The sequence below is a fragment of the Corvus moneduloides genome, chromosome 3 (assembly GCF_009650955.1).
Source record: "Corvus moneduloides isolate bCorMon1 chromosome 3, bCorMon1.pri, whole genome shotgun sequence".
Classification (NCBI taxonomy): domain Eukaryota; kingdom Metazoa; phylum Chordata; class Aves; order Passeriformes; family Corvidae; genus Corvus; species Corvus moneduloides.
Window position 1 is genome coordinate 19,886,010 of NC_045478.1, and position 24,586 is coordinate 19,910,595.

The 24,586-nt window shown below is 37.6% G+C and overlaps 1 protein-coding gene across 16 annotated transcripts in view; it reads left to right on the forward strand.

Annotated features, from left to right (window-relative positions):
• The window catches only part of MYT1L (myelin transcription factor 1 like), a 315,791-nt gene that overhangs the window by 216,510 nt on the left and 74,695 nt on the right, over positions 1-24,586 (forward strand). For 8 of the 16 annotated variants that reach the window (XM_032104530.1, XM_032104529.1, XM_032104531.1 and 5 more), the window contains 2 exons: positions 16,876-17,853; positions 22,327-22,461. In XM_032104530.1, coding sequence (XP_031960421.1) covers positions 16,876-17,853; positions 22,327-22,461 — 1,113 coding nt within the window. The remainder of the gene's footprint in view (positions 1-16,875; positions 17,854-22,326; positions 22,462-24,586) is intronic. The other 8 variants (XM_032104533.1, XM_032104541.1, XM_032104539.1 and 5 more) reach the window with 3 other exon arrangements.

Genomic DNA, 24,586 nt, shown 5'->3' on the forward strand with positions numbered 1-24,586 from the left:
ACTTTACCGCTGTACTGTACCTTGATAAAAGAAAATAGCCTGTGCTTGGGATGTCTCATACCCTAATAATAACAACCTGAAGAAAAGAAAAAAATTAGAGTTGCTGCTGGAAGACATTTATCCTGGCCATTACATTTTCTCCTCTGGATAAAAAGTAAAAGCCTTTTTGGTCTAGTTACCAAGTGCTCAAGCCTGGGAGTTATTGAGTAAAGCCTCAGCATAAGAACTTTTATTGATACTGAGATCAGCTCAGTTGATTAGAGCACAGTGCTGATAATACCAAGGTTGTGTGTTTGATCCCTTTATGGGCCATTTTCTTAAGAGTTGCACTAGATGATCCTTGGGGTTCCCTTCCAACTCAGAATATTCTGTGAATCTGTGATACCTTCTTTTTCCATTGAAGAAGCAAGCATGGATTACAACATGTCCTGCTGTTTAGGTGTTTATATGTCACACTGAGAGATTCAGACTCAGCATTTTCACTAAAAATTTTTGTTGGAAATAATGCAATTGAAAAATATGGAACTGGTAGTTCAGACCTGGAAACCTACCTGGAGTAGGGTGGGGAAACAGCTAGCTGGTAAATACCCCCTGGATACTTCTAGTTCTTGTGGAAAAAGTTCGGATCTTTTAATTACTGTTGTTATGTGTTTGTGGTTGGCTGGTTGGTTGCTCGGTTGGTTTGTTGATTGCTCGGTTGGTTTGTTGATTGCTTAAGTATGACTCAAGTGTTAGTTTAGTAAATTTTGCTTTTTGCTGTGTTCCATGCTCAAGGTCTTTACTATACATAGACAATATAATTTAAACTCATTAAACAGCATTATTTAAACATTATTTTTTAGTTCTCTGAAGTAAGATTGGGTCTGATACTGAGCTTGTTTGCATCAAGGCAAATCAAGAATAGCTTTATGTCAGTAGTGTTCCATTTATGTGAGGTGGTGTGTTGCACATGTCATCCCTAGCTTTTCCTCCCTTTGAAGAACTGTTTTAGAAGACTTACTTCTGTTTGAATGTTTAACTCAGAAGCTCAGTAAACCTTCTGGGCTGTGTCTGGAACCTTACATAGCCCTCTTCATCTTAGCTTCCACATTTAAAGTTAGGAACGTACTTAAGTATCATTCTCATTTAGAGGTTTACATATTTAACTCCCTTGCAACAAATAAAAGGCCTTAAATGATAATGTGAAATATCTGATCCTTCAAGAGCAAATGATTCAGTTATAGCTTTCTGCAGTGTAAAGAAATTATTCACCTTTGATGAGACAGTTTATAGATCTCTGTCATACACAACTTCAGTTGATGTAAGCAGAAATTCTGTAGAGGACGTTGGGATACTTAAAGAGTTCAGGGTCTGAACTGAAGGCCTTAATAAAAGCATCAAGGAACACATTCAGCACCACATCTGATTTCAGTGCTGCTTTATTCTGAAACTGTTTTACGTGGCATGGGGCTGCTTGTTTGTATTTTTAATACACTAACCCTTTACTTCAGTGTTAGCTGAACATGAAATGTTAGGCCCATTGTACCGGCAAATTGTTTCAGGGCTTATCTGTGACCAAAGCTTTCTCTAGTCTTGCCAGAGCAATAGGTCTGCAAAGGAACCATGTCTCAGCAGTGCTGCTTTGGATTCTCACAGATTGCAGTCCTCAAGAAGAGGCTGCCTTTTCTGCATTTCTATTGCATCCTTCTGTCTGCAGAAAAATGCTGAGTGGATCCTTGATTTTTCCTATTTCATTTGTTGTCTGGCAAGATCTTACAGTAAAATTAGTTCTTTCTGGAATTAGATGGATTGGAGAAGAAATTAAAGTGCTGTAGTCTTAGAGCTGTAGCTCTATCCTCACTTAGACTCTCTGTAACCTGTTCATCGCCAGTGATCTCCTGGTTTTGGCGCAACTGTGCCAAGAAGCCAGTTGGTTATACGATGTAGTGTTTTAAAGAACCAATAGTTAACTCAGTTATGTAGCAGGTCTTTGCATCCATATTTGTAAATGACATTTTGACATTTTTGTAGAAGGTCTAATATCTGGAATATATCACTTTTAGAAACATATTCAGGGGTTGTACAGAACTGAACTCCTCATGATCTTTCTTTTAATTCCTTTGTCTTTCACAGTGCTACTTCAAAGGGTCCATTGCCCACACTGTACTGCACCTTACACAGTGACCACAGACTCTGTGTGAATCCTTCTTGACACTACAGATGTAATGATTCTTTAAAATAACTTCTGCTTGGTCAGTATTACAGGTTCCTGTTTTTCCTCTTGTGTTTAGAGTACAGCTCTAAGAGCAATTTTGATGACCCTATTAATTCACAATTCCCACTGGGCTTACAGTGTTTGTCCTAAAAGAGTGAACGCAAATGGTAACTTTTCACCCTGAAAAGCAGAGAACTGTATTTGGTAACTGTGGGAGTTAATTTTGCCCTACTACAGGTCCTCCAGGAGATAACGAAATAAAATTGCAGACTGGATTGATAATTTCTTCTGTTCCATGTCCATTCTCACAAATCAAATTTGCAGTTCTGGCAAATGCCTCAAGTCACAGAAATTTTGTTTAACTGAAATATATAAACGTAACAAAGAATTCTTTTGAAACAAAATGTGTAATGAACATATATATGTAATCTTGAATACTTTTGTATTATGAAAGCATTTCTTCTTTATTTTACAAGTCTCAAAACAAATGAGGTTTGTTCTTTTGTCACTTACATCACATATGACATTGTCCTTTTTTACTATAAGAAACACTTGCCCTACTGTAAATTAACATATTCTTCAGATTTTTTTATTGAGAGTAGACTCTGGGAGCTACAATTACTGAGCTGGACATCAAGGAAGGCCAAGTCATTAGCAGAATACAAAGAAAACTAATGATAGGAAGGAAACCACATAAAGGAGGCTGGGTTTGGTCACTGTTGAAATCCTCAGAATTATGTGGTACATTGAGGCTTCATGCGGAAAGTAAAAGTACTGAAAATAGTCACTAAGCATGTCAAATATCCATACCACCACATGGAAACTGTGGCAGTAAATATGCAGTAAATATTATTGCTTTAGCAAAAATTTGTGGTGGATCTGTCAGAGAAAGTTAACAGGATTGACAGCTCAAGACTTAGTGGGGGTTTATTAGGTGAACTCATCATCTGATAGTTCTGTCATCCCAAAAGCTTAATTTTGCAGGCTATACTACTCTATAGGAAGGGTGAGTACTAGTATTGCTGTGACACTAAAGGAGAGCTGAGCTTACAATTTCAAAAACTGACAAATCAAGCAGGTATTTTCTTCCTTGTGCTCCACAGACATGGATTACTGACAGAACAAGGGCAAGGTCTGTGTGGCATGAACACTTCCAATCACTAACACAGGAGTGTTTATGAAGCTGCCCAGGCCCATGTCAGACTAGGGTTCTGTCAGTACAAAGCATGTGTGGTGGGATTCCTTACTTGTCATATGTACTTTAGGGCAAGCTGTGCAACTGCTTTTCTTCTGATTTCTATTGTATCAAATCTATTGTTTGACAAACTGCCTCTACTTATTGTAGAAGTTCTGTATAAACAAAATACATCTGCTAAACAGTTTCTTGGACATCCTGTAAAGAACTGGACTGAACTTTTTACAGAATACTGTCATTCTGTCTTCTGCAATAATTAAAGCATTGTTCAACTTCAAAGGCTGGCATCTAGTGGAAAGTTAAAAATTGTTTCTTCTTTTATTGCAATGTTTTGAATAAAACTTTGCCCTCAGGTCATTAAGAGAAAAATATATTTTGTAATGTAATAGTGGACACAGAGAATAATAGATCATTAGTAGGAATGACTGTTAGGAATATGGCTGGACTTGGACTTACAGAAAATATACTAAAGTTTATAGTAGTATTTGTTTATTATCTAGTGAGCACAGTCTGTGAATGTCCTTCCCTGAAAGTACAGCCAAAAAGGGCAACTTTTAGATGAATAGAAACTGGAATCTCGGCTAAGGATCCTGTTACATTTGTGGAGTGAGATAAATGTTTCACAATAGAATGGAATGAAAATACTGCCCCTGTCTGTAATGCAGGTGCCTGAGTTAAGTGTGACAAGTGATGCCAGGGTTCAATGCCACGTGTCCTTCTTTCCTAACACGGAAGGTTGGAGACTAGACCAGTGACTGCTTTGTGTAGGGAACGCTCTTACACATTCTGATGGAGCTCTATTACACCCTAGAAAAAACATTCAAGAACTGCCATAGACCAAAAAGGGTCATTCTCCTGAGAATGCAGGCCATGCTGAATTCTGTCTTTTCTCCAAGGACCCTGTAACCATCATATGGCTTGACTTCTTATTAGGCTACAAAATCAGTCCTGGGCACAGGGAACAGACTCTATATTTCTCTCTTCAAGGCAGGTGTCCTTGTAATATCTGCAATAAAGAGATTATATTTTTGCATGACCAAATAGCATGAAAAAAAAAAATTATGGGTCTTACTCTACTCTTGTGTTTTCTGCTTCCTAATAGAACTTGAATCCAGCTTTTATTGTGGTGACTAGCAAATGCTTTTGGGAACTATGGTACGAAATCCACATAAACCATGAGAGCTTATACTCTTAGTCTTCTGGTTCTTTAGTGAGTGACCCACTAAACAATGTGTTTAACCTGGGCTATGGGCAGGTGGGAATGAGCAGGGGAAATAAAGAAGGAAACAGGCCGTTCTTCTCTGGCTACAGATTAAGCAAGCCAATCAAAGCAGCACTTCATGGGAAGCCTTTTTCTTTCAGGTGTGCATTAGAGCATACCTATTGGATTAGGTTTCTCTGGGAATTTATGTGTGAAAAGACCCAGTGTCTAGAAGCTTTCAGTGCTTAAATAGCAGATAGATGGAGAGCTTTGTAAGGCTGGAGCTTTTTCAGTACACAGCAAAGCAGAGCTTTGAGCAGCTGATCAGTATTAAGGTGTCTCTCAGGTTTAAAGCACAGATGAGTATAGATGTAGTTGTATCACCAAGAAAAATAGAAATACAACTGTTCCTTTCTATACAACATGCCACATGAGAATTCTAATCTGAAAGTGTTTTAGAAATTACTGCTGCTATTCATATGACTTTTTTTAAAGTGATTCATGTTGAAATCCCCATTAAAGACATGGTATGAGTTTAAGGCCAAATTCAGTTCAATGGCCGGAAGGTCTTCGGACACAGAAATGGAAACAATATGTTCCAAATGTAAAAGGGGTGACAGGGATTATGCAGGAAAGAAAAATGCAGAAAGATTTAAAGAAACACGTAGGAGGTTAGCATGGGAGTACTGCAGAGAGCAAGTGAAATATGCTGTTAGGATTCCTTCATGGACAGCAGGAAATGACAGATGTGAAAGCTGCAGTAAAGAATCTGCATTGTGTGGAATCTTTAATTTAAAAGTTAAAAGGCTTTAAGATGGAAGATCAGGGCTAGACAAAATACCCACACCCACAGGCGATGCAGGACAGTTTTTTCTGTTATATTTTCTCCTCCCTAGTTATATGTGAGCATTTTCCTATAGTTCACAATGTGAAGTAACTTACTGTGTCTTTTTATATTAATGATAGAATTCTTTATCATTGTCATTAGTAGAATTAGAACTAGAGACATGCAGAGCTCTTTCAGAACCCCAAGCAATATGTGTAGACTCTCTGAGACTTTTTATAATATTGAAAACAAGGATTTTTAAACTATACTTGATGTCTGGATAAGATACAAACAGCAGTGAGCCAAAATTACTAACTGTTTAAAAAATGCATAACTAGAAGTAATAGCAATGTATCTATTAAGGAAAGAATAACTGTCCTCTGGCAAGTGTTTTGCTTGAAATCTGCAAATTGCACATCATTGAGAAGATGGGCAGTGTGGAAATAATGTACACAGTTTATCTGAGTTTTAGGAATTGATTTGATGCTGTTCTGTTTAATAAATTCGTTTTAAGTCATAAAACATAATACAGCATCAGATACAAAGGAACAGAGGGGAAAAGTTCATGTTGGGCAGGTTAGTTCCATTGGCTCCTAAATAGCTCAGATACTTTAGTGCACAGAAAATTAAGTAAATGAGACTAGAACCTAAAAATAATCACACAAAAGGCAACTGAAAGGGAGCAATATGTTAAAGTGAAAAAAAATAAAACCAGAAATAATTTCAGGCAGAAGTAAAGGTATTGACTTCATCTCATGTACATTACTTTTACCAGTGAACTCCAGCAAAATAGCTTCTAGACTGAAGCATCTTGAGACCAGACTCAGACTCAGGTTTTAGTTTTGTGTGGTGTAAGATTGTCTCTGTATCTACATGTGTGTATTTTGGAAAACTGGCTGTTGTGGTTATTTGATTGATTCTCTTTGTTGCTTCTTGTTTCTGCGAGGATAGTTATTTTCAGCACAGATGCCATGCGCTGAGGCTGTGCTGCTCTACTCAATTTAGGCGCTGTGAGACTGGCAACAAAGCTGCTTCCATAATAGCTAGTAGGTACATATTTAGTTGGAAATGTATGGAAATGTGGGTAAATATGTAGGTTACTACATTTGTCCAGCAAATACTCTCCTTTTAAGAGATACAAGCTTTCATCATTCAGACAGATATTCCAGTGCAGATCTGAACAGCAGTGTGAAATCCCTCAATTTCTAAAATGTATCTTTAGGTGGAAAGGTACTTGGAAAAGCCTCAACTGGAAATATCTTTGCAAATGCCATAGTGACATAAAAAGGTGGTCTGTATCTGGTACTATAGCATACATTTCCTGCGTTTGACAGGTGTCTAGTACTCTACTCTCCTTCTTACACACTTCCAGTCACATAGGCCATCTGTACACATAGATGGCAAATAAACAGAAGGTATTAAAGACTCTTTGTAGCTGGCTAAGAGCTAGCTACACCACTGAGTCACCATTTTGTCTTTTTTGAGGTCCACTGTATATGTGTACTTGGCTGACTGGAGTAGCATGGTGTGCTGGCTTGACCCTGGCTAGGTGCCAGGTGCCCACCAAAGCCAGTCATCATTGCCCTCCTGAGCGGAGACAAAGTCAGGGAGAGGTAGCTCACCAGTTGCCATCACAGGCATAACAGAGTTGACCTGGGGAAATTAATTGAATTTACCAGTGAAAATCAGAGTAGGATAATGAGAAGCAAAGTAAAGCCTCTTTTCCAGGCTCTACCTTGTCTCTCATGGGGTACAGGGAGACAAGGAATGAGGATTACAGGCAGTTCATCACAGGTTGTTTCTGCTGCTGCTTCCTCCTCAGGGAAAGGATTCCTTCCCCTGCTCCAGCATGGGGTCCCTCCCATGGGAGACAGTCCTCCATGAACTTCAGTGTGAGTCTTTCCCATGGGCTTCAGTTCTTCACACTGCTCCAGCACGGATCCCTTTCTACAGGGTGCAGCCCTTCAGGAGCAGACTCCTCCAGTGTGGGTCCTCCATGGGGTGATAAGTTCTGCGAGCGAACTTGCTCCAGCATGGGGTCCACACTCCACAGGGCCACAGATCCTGCCAGGAGCCTGTTCCAGTGCACCCTTCCCACAGGGTCACACCCCCTCCTTCAAGCATCCATTTGCTCAGGTGTGGGGCCCTCCACGGGCTGCAGGTGGATCTCTGCTTCACCATGGACTTCCATGGGTTGCAGGGGCACAGCTGCCTCACCATGGACTGCACCATGGGCTGCAGGGGAATCTCAGCTCCAGTGCCAGGAGCACCTCCTGTCCCTCCTTTTTCACTGACCATGATGTCTGCAGAACTGTTCCTCTCACATGTTCTCACCCCACTCTTCTCTGTCTGCAATTACTTCTGCCCAATAACTTTTCTTTTTCCCTCTTGAAAACACCTCCACAGAGGTGTTCCTGCCATCACTGATGGGCTCGGCCTTTGCCAGCAGTGGTTCCACTGTGGAGCTGGCTGGCATTGGCTCTGCTGAACATGGAGGAAGTTTCTGACAGCTTCTCACAGAAGCCACCCCTGTAGCCCCCCCCACTACCAAAACCTTGCCATGCAAACCCAATACACATGGTGTGAACCATAGTAAACAGTTCACACTGGCCTTACTTGTTCCTTCTGGAGTGTGTTTTCCATTGATCCCAGCTTACAGATTTTCCTGCCTCTGTCTCTTCAGGCACATTAATCAATGACCACATCTATGTGAGTGAATAAAACAGACCATAGTCCACTCATTTAATGCTAAGTTCAACTGTTGCATGATTTGGATGCATATACAGCTACTCTTTTACCTTCCAAAATAGGTTCACCACATTCAAATTCCTTGGAAATGGTCCCTAACCAGCACTTCTTCACTGAATCTCGGCACTGCTGGAGAGCTGCTAAGTCACTCAAAATCATGCCAGGGCCTCACTAAGGGTATAGCAGCATGAGTAATCACATTCCACTTCTTCCTTTATTGCTCTGTCCGTAATTAATTGGGACAGAACAGAATATTAGTAATAGATGGCTATAACCGAAGAGGTAAAGAATCCTTTGTATTTACTTTCTTCTTATACTATGGATTATTACTCAGCCTTCCCTGCCATGAAAACAAAGGGAATGAGACAAATGTAGATTAAAAGCTAGATGAAGGGATAAAAATAAAGGAACAAACACCTTAACTAAAAGCGTTACATTTCAGATGAAGTAAAGTCTGGCACTCGTGCACATAGATGTCTTTGTCTTTCCAGATTCCTTGGCACTGAACTCATTGAGGGGATAGAAAGAGAGTCAGGAAGAAGAAATTTCAATGATACCATATTTAGCAGTTCTCTCATCCTCTAGAATGGTAGTGATACTTGCCTCTGTCCCTTCTGCCAGTCGGGTCAGTTTGTTATCAAACCACAAACAGGCTTTCTTTGATAATCAAACACAACTATTAAAAAGTAATTAAATTTACAGTGGAGACCAAACACTTCCAATAAGATATAATTCTCTCCATGTAAATCATGCGGTCATAAGCATATATCCCGTCCAAAGTATCCATACTATCCCATTCACACCAGGCTTTCCTGATACATCTTTGTCTATCCACAACCTAAAGCTACTCCTTTTGGGTAGCTCCTCGTTCCTTCCTCCCTGCAGTTCCTACTGTGTCATACTAAAGATACCATTGAAATTCAGCAAGGATCAACTTGAAACTTTTGAGTAAAAGCAATAGGGATAGGATTCACCCCATCTGTTTAATTGATGACTAGTTAAGAGAAATAGTCACTTTTAGGGGATAATTCAGCCTATCTACTATAGATACCTAGGTTAGGATGAAAAATCAAATCCCAGGATGTATGATTTTGTCCATTGCCTGTAAATGGAATCTAGATGTATAGTTCATATGGAGACATGTTCAATATGGACATCTGACACTGAGAGCTCTGAACTAAAACAAAACTAGTAAAAAGAGATGATGTCTCCCTATACTAAATATTCCAATCTGTCTTCTCAGAGATTTGTGTGTCAGAAAGAAAATATTGCTTTATAAATGGAAAATGTGTTCTTCAGGCTGCATCCTTTGTAAAGAAATGAATATGGAGAGGGATGTAGGCACAGGTCACTGTCTCTGGAGCAGTCTTAGGAATAGCCCCATGAGAAGCTCCATACCAGGAGCTCTCTGAGTGGGTGTTCTGCTGTCGGTGCAGCTGGTCCTCTGCTCCCCTGCTGTCTTCCTGTTGTATCCCAGTATCTGGAGAATAGCTTTGGCTTCCTCATTGCCTGCTGCCCTGCTGAGCTGTGGAAACCTTAGAGAAAGCAAGAAACTGCCAAACTCCACTGAATCATTATAAGGCTATGAGACAGAATATCTCGCCTCCCTCATATAGACATCCTGGGGAGAAAAAGTAGGATGAAATGAATACCAGTCATCAGCTAAAGACATCTCATTATCTGCCCAGACAGAAGTCAATTCAAAAACAATTAAGGGCTGCCTGAACCTGATTCACAAAGAAGTGTGGTCCAGGTGGGAGTGACTGGCTAAATTGTACTGCCCTTGCAAACCCAGCATATCCACTTCTGTTCACAGATAATCTCAGCAAGTTCCTTCTTGAACCTAAGCATATGCCTCCATACCATATATTTCAGACACTGCAAACCAAACAAGCAGGCTTCATACCAACCAGGGACCTTTCCTACTTGAAGGTAACCAAAATGTATTTTCTGCTGTCTCTGTGGTGGAGGAAAAAAAAAGATAATTCCCAGAAAAATCATTGCCTTTTGACTTCAGGAAATAATGTTTGGCTGTCAGGATGAAAAGACTTGAGAAACAGAAATCAAAAGGAAAAGAAATTATTATTCCAGTTTATGCAGCACTTACACTTTTTTATGTGGAGCAATAGGCCCAGTTTTGGGCTCATCAGCACAAGTCTTGAAATATTGGAGTCCAGTGATGAACAACCAGGATGATTAAAGAACTGGACCACATGTGCAGAAACCCTGAAAAAAGCCCAGTTTGTTCACTTGAGGAAGAAAAAGCTAAGGGGGAACTTAGACTTGTCTTCAGCTACCTGTGTGGAGAGTGGTGAGAAGATGTAAGTGTGTAGCATAAGAATAAGAGACAAGACACAAGTTGTAACAAAAAAAATCCATGTGGAAATAAGAATGAATTTCTTACCATGAGGGTGGTCAAACACTGGAATAGATTTCCCAGAGATGCTGTGGTACCTCTATCCTGGAAGAGCTTTAAAGTGGAACTGACAGAACAGGGCCCTGATGATTGCTCTAAGCTGGCACTTTTTTTGAGCAGGTGTTGGACCACATAGCCTCCTGAGGTCCCTTCCAGCCTCAACTACTGCATGATTCCATGGCAGCAGTGCACTGTTAATGGCATGTGACAATCTCTTAAGATCAAAGAAAGGCAGGCAGTATCTTGTGGTGAAATGACAAAATCTTAAACATATTGGCTTGAGTCAGAACCTAGATAACCTTTACGAAGCTCTTGCGGTCTGGCACTTGAAGCAAAATTACCTCAGTCATGATCTTGTCAGAGGAGCTGTCAGATATCCTCAGATCCTTTTCCAAAACTGTACTGATACAAGTAGCTCATAGGGATTTGGAGTGGGAAAAAATGAATGAATAACAAATGACATAAATCTTAAAAGCATGTTCCTCTGTATTTCCTGATTCTCTCTGTCTTTATATTAATAAGAATAACCCAAGTAAGAAGATCCATATTCTACCAATACTCTATATGAACATTGGTTCACATAAATAGGATACTATTCATGCAGGTGTGACATAAGCAGTGGTGTAGTAATAGGTCATACAAGTGCCATAAGCAAAAAAAAATAAAAAATATTATTTCAGGGCATTGGTTATGTAAAACACCTCTGCCTTTACACAAGAACGCACTGATTTGTGCAGAAAACTAAATCTTCGAAATGCTTTTATACCAAAATAATTTATTAATACTCTTTTAAAAGTGTGTTTAAATGGCAAGAAGATGAATAAAAAAGTAATATCTTTATGAGTTAGTCTTCATGTGTTAGTAATCACTCCACAACAGGAAAGAAATTCAGATCTGTGAGGATCCCTTTTGGTCCTTAGGGAAAAATATTAAAAAAAAAAAAAAAAGGAAAAAAAATAGTACTTAATTTTTCAGTGAGCAAAACCAGATAAAACATGGAACCTATAGAAAATGAAAAGATCAAAACCTAACAGAAAAAAAAAATAATTAAAAGATACTTAAGGCGGCAAATTGTCCATATTTAAGAGTCTGTATGGGCTTGCTGCACTGTAGTCCTCACTATTAGTTTACAATACTGACTCCTACTGTGATGTCCTGTGTTCTTCAGCTCAGAACTTCCTTGCCATGCTTAATGACTTCTATTCTCCATTTATTTTAGTTTGAGCATTGGTTATTAGTTGAATACTGTAATTGTAGGAAAGTCTAAACAGTAAGTCCCAGTATTATAACTATTGTAAGTAGCTGTAGCAGGCTGAGGGGTAGAAGTGAAAAAAAATAATTGAATATAATGGAATAGCTAGAGACAATCAATTAACTAAGTGAACAGTTACCTTTTTCTTTTGACTTTCATTAAGTATATATAAGGTCCATAAAGGAACCAATTGTTATAAGAACCAAATTACTTGGGTCTTTACATATAGCACTTCCAGTGTAAAAGAACTTCATGAAATTTTGCAGAGATGAAGAAAGGATTCTTCTTGCACATGGTCAACTTCAGGGTTCAGTGCAGCCCTGAATAGGCATATTCAAATGCTTGGGCTCTAATCCAAATCCCATGTCAGTAGGACCATTTAGATTTTTAGGAGACCTTGCCTAGGTCCTTGGAGAGTTACACATGTCCTCTGTTTCTTCCATGAGGAGTCGAGAAGTTGAGAGCTCACTGAGTTTTCCACCTCTTCAGTTTCCTTACTCACAAGATTTTCCCCAAGAAGGCAATGTACAAACAATCTTCTACCTATATTATGCTGTAACTTTCTAAGGTTTACGATTCATTTGTGCCAACATTGTCTTGCTAAATATTTCTCATAGGCCAGCCGTCACAGACTGTAATGTGGAGATGTATGCACGTACTTCACATTACAGCTTAAAAGGAGAAGAATGGTGATGCAGTAGTGTCATGTGCTGAGCATTTAGGAATTGACAGTGGCAAGAGCAGTGAAGTGTTTTGAAACAGGAAATGCTGCCTGGATAATGAAACCATCCATCTGGGCAGGAAGCCTGTGTGACCACATGTAGGTTCAGCTTCTTAGCCATCATGTTTTCCCATACTTGGAAGAAAGTGAGTAATTTGATAAACGGACCACAGATCTGGGAAGTCTTGTTTCTGAAGTCTGTCCTTTGGTAGGAATGTAGCTGCTATTTCTGAAGTATCATTGCCTCTCTCTGCAGAATCTCTCAGTCTAAATGCTATATATTTTCCTTTTCAAAAGAAAGGTGCTGTTTTGCATGACTCCCTACACTAAAACCAGCAAGCCATTTCTTCTGACAAACAATTGCTTAAATTTGGATGTGATAGGAACAAAAGGAGGAAACAGTCAAGGATGTAGAGGCTATAATCCTTATTCTCCCATGACTCCTGGTATGACATGGAAAGAGTCACTCAACTTCTCTGTGTCTCAATTTCCCATCTGTAAAATGGGGTTAAAATACCTACCTCACAGGGGTGTTGTGAGGCTTTTTAAAATAATGTTTGTAAAGTGCTTTGAGATCCTTGGATGAAAGGTGCAATAAGAAATCAAATTATTCACTTTTTGTTTAGTGCAATACAAGTGTACTTCTGTTGAAATGGCTAAAGGCTTCCAGCTCTTTATAGCTGTTCTACGCTACTCCACTATAATTTCCTTCTGCCACTTGTTATATCTGCTGAGACTTAAAAAGAACAACTTTACCACCAAGAATATCTAAATTGTCATGGTATTATGCTGATGAGGGCTAGAAAAATCTGATATTCTTTTAAAACTGTGTATTCTTTGTCCGTGCAACCCTAAAGTTAACATAAAAGGATGTATTATAACTTTGTGCATTCTTCACCAACACTGGCTAGCTGCCGTCTTTGTGAGACAAACTCAGTCTCTTCACAAAATAAAAACCTTCAGTTGGCATCACTGGTTCCAAAACTTATGCAAGAGGTAGAGTAAGTCTCTAGGTTTTGCAGTCATTTAACAGACAGCCATTAAACAGCACAGTCTAAAGGTAGTTACTGCACTAAAGATCAAATCTAAGGAATCACAGAAATGTGAAATGAAAGCAAGATTAAATTTTACAGAGCTGAATCAAAGAAGAGGCGTAAAGTTCACATAGAGCTGCTAGTGTAGCATACTTCCTAGAAGACCCTTGACTAATATACAAACTGATTCAGTATTTAAAATTCCATATTGATAAACAGATGATACAGGTGCCTCACCAGAGCAAGTTTAGAATCCAACTGTTACTGAGGAGATGACATGGCATATATAAATATCCTTCTCATTAAAATTAACTGCTGCATGGATATAAGAGACATGAGTAAAATAGTTGTTAAAGAAAAAAGATGCAAAAAAAGGCCAAAAATTAAAATACAGGAAATTAATCTTAATTTAAATATTTTGCTTTCCTGCCTGTCTTATCTGGGATTATTGCTTTACACTTTCTTCTCTTCCACTACCTTTTTCTTCTTCATTTTATGATTGAATGGATGGGAGACCAGAAAAGGATGTAGCCAAGCAAATAGAATAAAAAATACTGTAGTTACAGCTTTCACCCAGCTTCCCTACTCAAAAGGAATTTAGATGTCTCCTCTCATATAGTACATGATTCATATTTTGACTTTTCACTTGTGGAGGCAAGGTATAACATATTCCTCCCCTTGGTGATCATTTACAAACACAATCCCCCTTTGTAAGAAACAATCCCTGAAACTTTTCACATTTCAAATGTTGGCTTAGAATAGTCACTGTGTACCTGAGCAGTTCTCAGGATGACTTGAGAAAACATTTTTTTTTCTACTTTATATTTCAATATCGTATTACAGGTAGATTTGGACTGATTTCACCAGTGTTTGTTGATACCTCACCCTAAACTTGAAGGTACTGGCAATTTTGGAGCTATAGCTCATTGCTTCTTTAATTACTTTGATGTTCCTTTGCTGCATCTGACTGCCCATCAGTGTAGTTACAAGAAGCGCCCCACAAAAACCTCAGTTTCTACTGAGCAATCTCCTTGGCATCAGGTTTTATCCTTAATATTTAAATTAATGTGGGACTCATTTGTACATTTTACTTTAGAAAATTATTAGTAGTGTATTTGCTTTTCAAATAGCACAAACTAATTATCCAGTAATTCTTCATTACCTTCTTCTATGCAGTTATTCAAGATGGACATTTTTCAAATAGGAAGTGGAAGTGTCAATCCTTACTTGTACACTGAAAATCTGGTACTCTCATACCCTTAATTTTTGTGGCACCTGAAACATAAATGTGAATTATGATGAGCTTGAAAAACATAGCAACTAAAATAAAACCACCTTTTATGATAAACAGATAACCCACTACTGACTTGAAATACCTTGTGATGTAAAAATACCATACAGTCTTCCTTATTAATTTTCTTTCCTCTATATTCAAGCTGATAATATGTAAGATATAATATTTTACAATATTTTACCATTAGAGCATTTTTTTTTCTAGATAGCCTAGTCATCAACCAGTTCTGCTGCTTAACTACAGCCTACTATCATCCCAGGATCCCTAACCACTGTGTAGAAGAAATACTATCTTGTGGCTGAAATATCAATTATTGTGCTGTTGAGCTTTGTATTTACAACTGATTTATTATTTTGTCTACTGACATAAAAATTATTTTTATCAAACACTATTTCCTATTACCAAAATATTAGTGTACAAGCCACCTACTACCTGAAATTTCCCACTTTGGTTTGTTTAACCCAAAACATGAGTCACACTTTAGAAATTGCTACGTGTTCAGGTGTACTAGTGTTGAAAATACATCTAAGCTGAAAAGATGCTATCAGAAGTTGATGAACTAACTCTTGAGCAGGTGTTAATTATCCTAGCTCTACTGGTTTCTTTCAGTTTGCACCAGCTGAAAAACTGAAAACCTAGCATGTCGCTGTAATGACAGATCTAGGAACTTTCTTTTCCAGTGATGCAAAATGTCAAAATATAGCTTGGGTAGCCGATTATCAAAATATACATTATGCAACGTTCATTACTCGGTAATGAAGAATGTGTGTTTTAAGACTGGGTCTAGGAATGACGTAACTTCTGAGTGAACATGAGATACCAGAAGATGCTCTCTGGATGATATTCATCTGACTGAGTATGGGTATCTTTAAGGTGGGCATCAAGTCTGAGTCCCTTTGTTGTCAATGAAGAGAAACAGGCACTTCTTAGTGGTTATTAGTTTTATTCTCAAGAAGATACCTTAACCAGATCAGGTGGGCTGTGTCCATAAAGTGTCTGCTTCTCTTGCTGACTGAGGATGGAACCATGGAATAGTCTACTCAGATGTAGATGCCTGCCTTGCTCATGTCTAAAGTTAGGTGAGATGAATCTCCCCCTTAGGGCCTCACATTGGCTCCTACTTATTAAGCTCTCCCTCTGTTATTCGACAGTTACTAGAACAAAGCTGAGTAAAATGTGGTAACTCTGCACCATTTTGTTACAGTGCACAGAACAGCAAATAAAAGCCCTATCATACATATATGACCATAAAATTTGGGCTAGCATATTTACTTCAAATTATATTGCGCATATAATTCCTTCTATCTTCCTTTCATGTAACAACTCTTTTAAAATTCTTAACTTCTCCACAGTTGAACTGAGAGATTTTGATTTTACTGATGGATCCACTAAGTAAAATGCCATTTTAATCTTCGTGTGCAGTTATCGGTCAACTAGTGTTAATGGTGTGTATGGTGTTAAAAAAGTGACATTTTCCTTCTTGGAGTATACTCTTTCTCTTTTGCTGAATGGCATTCATCAGTAAGAGAATAAATCTAGTAGTACTCACTCCTTTGCCATCTACTGTATTTACAGGAAATACGGGAGTGAGGAAACTTGGAAACATAGACAATTATGTCAGCTGAATAATGTGATTGTAATAAATCCCATAAAACTGTGAATATAAAAGTGAAAGGAGAAACATAAGTATTTATGCCATAACATTTAGCAGTAGTAGTAATTAGCATTTTGATTGCCTTTTTCTTATCAGTTCTGTGAAAGAAATTCATGTGAATAGCAAATAAACAAAAAAAGCCCTGTGGACTAAAGAGAATTCCGTTCAAATGGGTCAGCCATAGTGTTCTAGAATTGCTGTATGATTAACAATATTTGACATGCAGTTTGTTTTCTGTCCGTGCAATTGCAACAACAGTTCCAATTGTAGCCACTTTTTTCTTTTCTTTTCCTTTTTCTTTCTTTCTTTGTTTCTTTCTTTGTTTCTGTTTTTTATGCAGAAGACCATCAAATGAATTGTCACAATACTCGAATAATGCAAGACACAGAAAAAGACGATAACAATAATGATGAGTATGATAATTACGATGAACTGGTGGCCAAGTCATTGTTAAATCTTGGCAAAATTGCAGAGGATGCAGCATACAGAGCCAGGACAGAATCAGAAATGAACAGCAATACATCTAATAGTCTGGAAGATGATAGTGACAAAAATGAAAATATCGGTCGGAAAAGTGAGCTGAGTTTAGATTTAGACAGTGATGTTGTTAGGGAAACAGTGGACTCCCTTAAATTATTAGCACAAGGACATGGTGTAGTGCTTTCAGAAAATATTAATGACAGAAATTATGCAGACAATACTTCACAGCAAGACAATAGGAATATGAACTTTGTAATGCTAGGGAAGCCTGTGAACAATGGACTTACAGAAAAAATAGTGGAGGAGAGTGATGAAGAGGTGTGTCTCAGCAGTTTGGAGTGCTTAAGGAACCAGTGTTTTGATCTGGCTAGGAAACTCAGTGAGACAAACCCACAGGAAAGAAATCAACAGCAAAACATGAACACTCGTCAGCATGTCAGGCAAGAAGATGACTTCCAAGGAAGAACACCAGACCGGAATTACTCTGATATGATGAACCTAATGAGGCTTGAAGAACAGTTGAGCCCCAGATCTAGGACTTTTTCTAGCTGTGCCAAGGAGGATGGTTGTCATGAAAGAGACGATGATACCACCTCTATTACTTCAGATAGGTCTGAAGAAGTGTTTGATATGACAAAAGGTAACTTAACCCTGCTTGAGAAAGCAATTGCTTTGGAAACTGAGAGAGCAAAAGCCATGAGAGAAAAAATGGCAGTGGAAGCTGGAAGGAGGGATAATATGAGATCATTTGAGGAACAGTCTCCAAGACACCTTTCTGGAGATGACAGGAAGCCTAAACCAAGTGACGGCCATGTCAAAAAGCCATATTATGGTAAAGGTAATATTTCTATATACCGTATGTTATGTCATGAGAAAGTGTGAGCTAACATGTTAAGTTTTGCATAGATTTCTGAAATGAAGTTATTAATTCCACATAATGGGAACTTTATTAAAATTGTAGTATGACATGACTGTAAAATAGCATCATGCTATGATTATAAAATAAAAGAATTCATTCTGCAGTGTTAGAAATATGTACAGTATATCATTGGCTAAATTAAAAAAGTAACTTTTCAGGGAAACAAAACAAGAGATCATGTTGAAAGAGGCAAAGATTTTTCTCAAGGTTTTAATATATTTTATAATAATAATTAAGAAAGAGAATTGTGTTGCAAACTATATTGAAGGGGGGGTTTATGTGGCAGATAGTCAATCAGCTATGAAGTGCATATATTACAGATTGGATTGGGTAGGTGGCATCGTGACTTATAAAATTATCATCAAATGACAGTTATTGATGAAGCCTCTCCCATCTAAAATGTAGAATTGCCTGATAGAAATTGAACAGTATCAAAATGACCGATAACATAAGATAGGGGCAGTGACTGCACATTAATTATCTTAAGATAGTAAGGTAATGGAAACCATTTGCTATGCAAGGCATGGTGTGGCCTGGGCTGAGATCAATAGCAATTTCTTTCTTATGTGCATTCCACTTCACTGGTTTCATTCCATTGTGGAAACAGTTAAGGTGCTGCCTTGACCATAATTCAATACAAGAGAAACAAAAAAAACACCCAATAAAAACAAAAACAAACAAAAAAATCCCCAACAGACTAAAGGTTACCTTTTGAATGCCTTTTGATTTGCAGGATTATCATGGTGATGGTGTGTTTATATTATGACACCCCTCTTTAATGTGTTTACATCTGTACATGTAGGGCCGTGTTGTATTAAGTGTTCAATACCTCCTGAGATTCACTGAACACCCCTGATTCCCATTGACTTTAGTGGAAGTTGAGGACGTGGTATTACTTGGGAGATGCTAAACAGGGACTAGGTTTATCTTATATTTGTTGTACAAATATTTGCTTTGCTTTCTACAATTGAGATGGTGGGCATTTTTCTCTTTTTTATAAATCCCTGCTTTGGAAAAGTAATCTGCCTGTGACATTCGTAAAGGCAGACAACATCTTGATCCCAGAAAGTTTTGATCGTTTCTCACAAGCCTTAAACAAAAGTAATGATCAGTTTTTTAGAAATGCATGTAAATTACTGATGTCAAACATTGCTGCAATGTATTTTAGTGAAGTTTTGTTTGTTCTAACCACAAGTAAATGGTCCAGTGTATGCTGCAGTAACTTTGGGTATTTGGGGAAGACAACTTTATTTAGTTAGTGTATTACTGCATAGCCATGTGGATGTTGTGCTAAATGTTGTTCACATATAACCTATCATTGATGCATTTCCCTTTGAGTATATGTCTCTAAAAAACACAGAAAACATGGCAAACCAAAATTAATTTTTGAAGAGTTTTTTAATTCTGGTATTGTCCAGCCTTTCCAGTCTATATATGGCTGGGTAAACATTTTTGCATATAGACCTGCTGTCTCCAAAAAGCCTATATAATTTCTGACAGTGAGAAATGTATAGATGTCCTGTTTTAGCAAATTCCATAGCTTCTTTGAACCATCCTATTTCTTGGGAGCTGCAGGCTGAATTGATAATATGTCCAAGGCTCAGCCAGGGACTAAATATTCTGGGAGTTCGGACCATGAAACTTTGTGGAGTGGATCATTCTTCCCCTTTTTAATTAAAAAAAAAAAAAAAATCCCTTATTTAAAAAAATGTGGGAAGCATTCTGGTAGTTGGTGAGAGAGGAAGCTTTAAGTAAAATAATTGCTTATATCATTTGTTCTCCAGTGACACGTTATCTTCCAAATACTCCTGGAAGAGATACCTACAGAAGTGTATGATATGGTTAAGTGGAAGCTTTTTGGGTACACAGGTTTGCGGTGAGAACTACTTCTTGGCTTCAAAGATCACTGAAACAACCATTAAGGGACCACTAACCATTTTCCCCCTGCTATTTTAAGCTTTCTAAACGGACTTTCTTCTGAAATTTATGCATTTTAAAACCTTTTGAAGTCCTTTGACAACCTTCACTCAGGAAATACTTCCATTATGGCAAGGAGTGAGAAAAGGTTACAGAGTTCAGTAGAACTGCAATATTTCTCCCAAATAGCAGAAGAGGATTTACAAAACAGTATCCAGTGTTTTGTATAAAGTTGTGAAAGTTTACTCAAATGTCTTCCATTAAAAGCAATGGGAAATTGTGCAAGTGCAATTTTATGCAAGTTTTGAAATCATTAAGAGTAGTATACAGCATCTTTTCTGACTCATTAGACCATAAAGGCTCTTAAGGATCTGATATGTGCTATAACTTTATCATGTAGACTTGAATACAGAGGAGGATTTGCTTGACACTCTAGGATGCAAGTGTCTAGATCCTCAGCTGCTCTAAATTACAATACCTTCACTGACTTTGGTGGAGTTCTAACAATGTCGAGTAGCTAAAGTTCCTCTAGTTTAAAGTCTCTAAAAAGCCATTATGGTCTATTAATCATCTACATTTTTTGCAGTCCTTGAATATTGTTATATTTACATAATTTATACTTCATTTACATTATCTATTCACTTATCTAATACTTTCACACATCCCAAAGTACTTGACTTGATGAGTTGCTTACAGTTGTGTATGTATGTAGCTGTGGGCTTGCTGTTCTAGTGGTCTCAGCACAGGCCTATCTGGCAGGAATTCAAATCCCTCCTCTGACATTTGCTCCTTCTGTGGCCTTGGGTTTAACTTCTTGATCTCTTTCTTCAATTTCCTGATGTATGAGATTATGGTCTTTCCAGGAGTGTTGTGATAACTGTATAGCACATTGGAGATAGATTTATATGTTTATTTGTTATTAAAGAGCATGGAACAAAGAACTGTGTTCTACAGTCAACATGCAAGTTAAGTAAAATAAAACTTTCATAATTAGGGATTCCATTTGCAAAATACAAGGTTTAAGTATGATATTAAATTTTAAGAATGGATTTAAGACATGGAGAGTCATTACAATGAGCTAAAGATTTTCTCTAAAATGAAGCTGGTTTGGATGAACTTGAAAAATAAAAGTATATATAAAATCTACCAGAGGGAAATCAGGGAAAGATAAGTCCACAACAGAATGTGATCTCTGGATTATATTGATTCATGATGAAAAGAATGGGTTGTACGTGAAGTTCTTCAAGTACTGAAATTTCCACCTATTGTACTGAGGGTTCTGTTTGTTGAAGCTGGGATGGAATTTAATGTAAAAAAAGGCTTACTGTAAAATAAGTAGCAAAATCTTATTTTCTGGAGATGAAAGCATAAATACTGAAGCAGAGAAATTACAAGAGCAACATAAAATTATTAAATGAGGATAGTTCAGATTGGGTATTGAAAGGAATGATAGACTAAAAAATATGTTGGTAATCTTGAGCCAAAATTGTAGCAGTTCGAGTATCCTGAATTTTATCCCTTTAATACTAATATGAAAATCAGCAATAATGTCCAAAACATGGCAATTGTGGTCAAGATGATAAGATGTAATTTGTATCGTGCTTGGCTGGAAGGATAGGGATGTTACTTTACAGATGTTCTGTTAAAGGAAGTAGCTGATGGAGTTACGTGAGAAAGTTCTAAATCAGAATTAATCTTACCAGTATTCCACTACATTATTGGCAGAAAACTTTATTTTGTGGAAAAAATGTCTAGTTAGACTTTTCTTTGATTTGTAGTCAGAAGATCCAACAACATTCTAAAAGGTCATTAACCTTTCAAGCATATGAATATTCAAATGTTTCATATGCATGCTGGTAATGGCCCAGATTTACAGAGCAAGCGATGCTTTCAGTAATTCTGATTACAATGTTTACTCCACCATAATTTATTGAAGAGAAAGGAATATTTATGTAATTTCACCACTTCATAAAGAATTTAAAGAAAACAAGAGTAATTTCTTCATTGAGCCTTGGAAAAGGGATTTATTTGTGCTGAATTGTGGAATGCTTATGCTGAAGAGCTGGGTTTGCTACTCTCAGGACATTGAACTGCTATGACAGTATATTTGCAGACCTTAATACATGAGGCAAATAAGAATGTAAAGAAGGGAAACTCCAACTAAACAGTTTCCAAATGACCTCGCACCCTTGAGCTAATGCTTGCCAGCAGAACATTGATTGTCAATGCTACGGCTTTGCTATAAAAAGGTCATTTTCCAATCACTGTGAATGGACATTGCCATGATCATGGGAGCCTGAAGTCTGAGAAGAAGATAACAGGATAAAAGTGACAGAACTGTGATAAGAAGTAGAAGGGTTTTTTTTCCAGTTTTCATAATAACATTTACCAAAGAGTAAATGACATGATTAAATGAACCTTCTTAAAGAAATGTGAAAAGACTCATTCACTTGACACATTTGTTGTAAATTATAGATCCCTCAAGAACAGAAAAGAAAGAGAGCAAATGTCCTACCCCTGGGTGTGATGGAACTGGCCATGTAACGGGGCTTTACCCCCATCACCGCAGTTTGTCAGGATGCCCACACAAAGATAGGGTCCCTCCAGAAAGTAAGTTCACATTCTTTCATGGAAACTGGGGATAAAACTACAAAAACTTTTCTAGCATGCTTTTTAAACCTTTTATTTAAAAAGTTAATTTCATTTTTCAGTATGGTTTGTCTCAACTTAGTCAACTGTTCTGTGTTATAATTTTTCCTTTATTCCATCATTTCCATTCTCTACTAACTTTACACTAAAAGTACAACTTTTAAAGCTGTATTCTTTGATTTTGAGAACCTAGGTTATTTTTAAATAGACATATTCAGTCAACAGAGAAAAAGGTTTCCAGAAGATGTGCACTGCTTTTGCTTCTGCGTGCTAATGTCACATCAACTGTCCTTACTGTCTTGTACAGGAATAATTATTCCTGAAAAACTTGCAACCCCTTTCCTTTGTTATTGTTGTGTCTGAAACGTAATTTATATCAAACTAGTGCGTATTATAAAAAATAATAATTTGGCTGTTTACTTAGTTACAGAACTCAAGATTTTGAGCAAACATCCCCTTCAGTCACATGGGTGGAACTTCCTGCCATGTCAGCAAATTCTCTGCATAGGAGGTTCACCCATTTGAGCTCATGGACACTCACCTGCAGGCAGAGGGCTTCGTTTCTGGAAGTCCCCTCCTTGGCTGGTGAAATCAGCGTAGTTCTGCTGAAGCTAATTACTCTGTGCTGGTTTTCATCAGGAAGTGTCTAGCTAAGATCCAATTCTCTTTCACACCAGTTTTAAAATGGAGTTATGGATTCCATTCCATATGGACCTAAAATCCTCACTGTCCATCAGCACTTACAGACTTAACGTTGATGAATTTGCAACAGCCTTAAGGAAATGTTTCAAAGACAGTCAGAACTAAAATGGTCCCCAGTTTCCAAAGGAAAGTAGATTCTGATGGACAGGAAAACAGAAGTAGATTAGCACTGCAAGAGTGGCAGACATAACAAGTCTCCTCTTTCATGGCACAGTGGCTTCTTCCAGAAGTAAAGTGATGAGGAAGTGCATTAGGAAACTTTCTGTAGTTCGGTTGGTCTCTGAATACAGTAGAACAAATAAAGTAATTTCTCTGCTTTCCAAGACCCTGTAATTTTCTGAAACACAAATATTTATTCAGTTGCTCAAAGTTCTATCATTTTTCAAATGGTAAATAAAAAGCTCTTGTAAATCAAAGAAGAATATAGCTTTAAACTGTTTGCATGCTCTTGTACCTACTAAAATGACAAAGGTGAGCTCATCTTTTTTTTTCCTGTGATGTTGGCCTTGTGAAGCATGTTTCAAGAACAGCTTTGAATATTAGGAATTTCAGAGTGAAGCTTTTGCATCTATACACATTTTATCACACTGATGATGGGGTGATGATGATGATGGTTATCTTCTAATGAGTATATATGATTTAATTCTCAAGTCTCTGAACAGCTTTTATTCAGTTCTTAACTCAGTCAAGGTATCTACTTATTTTATTAGATCTTTTTTTTTTTTTTTTTTGAGTGAGAACTAAATACAGGCTTCCAGACAGCTTCTTGTGTGAGAAAATCAGAACTTCACAAGGGCTGGATGGCCATTTCCCATTGAATGATGTACTGCCATCCAGCTCTGAGACATGGATTCAGATATGCCTCATGTCATAACAAACTCTTCGGTGTTCCCAAAAAGTTCTTGATAATTTGGTCCTTCATAGCATGAGCTTTATGATTTAGAGGGATACTGCTCTGAGCAGCCTTAGAGTAAGTTTTCCATCCAGCTTGCAGTAGTTGCAGATGTAAATCACTTTACTTGCTTAAGCTTGTACCACTTATTTCTTTTTTACATTTTTTTTCTGCCATCCCTCAATTTTAAGTGCTTAATTTTGGTTCTTAGTATTTTGAAAAAAAAATCACATTTCTAGAGAATACAAGTGAAAATTAAAGGATCCATTCTGCTCGCCATATAGATATGAATGATGTATCTGTGTGGAAGCGAGCAGAACTGGCCCCTAGCTCAATCAGGCTGCCTTATAGTTAGGGTTAAATTCTGTTCAGGGTTGTACTGAGGTGTGTTTCAAATAATTGAGTGTTCTACCAGTATAACTTGAGAGCAGATTTTCAGCTCATGAGTTTGATACTGTGTTTATAAAGCTATGTGTTAAGAATACATATGTT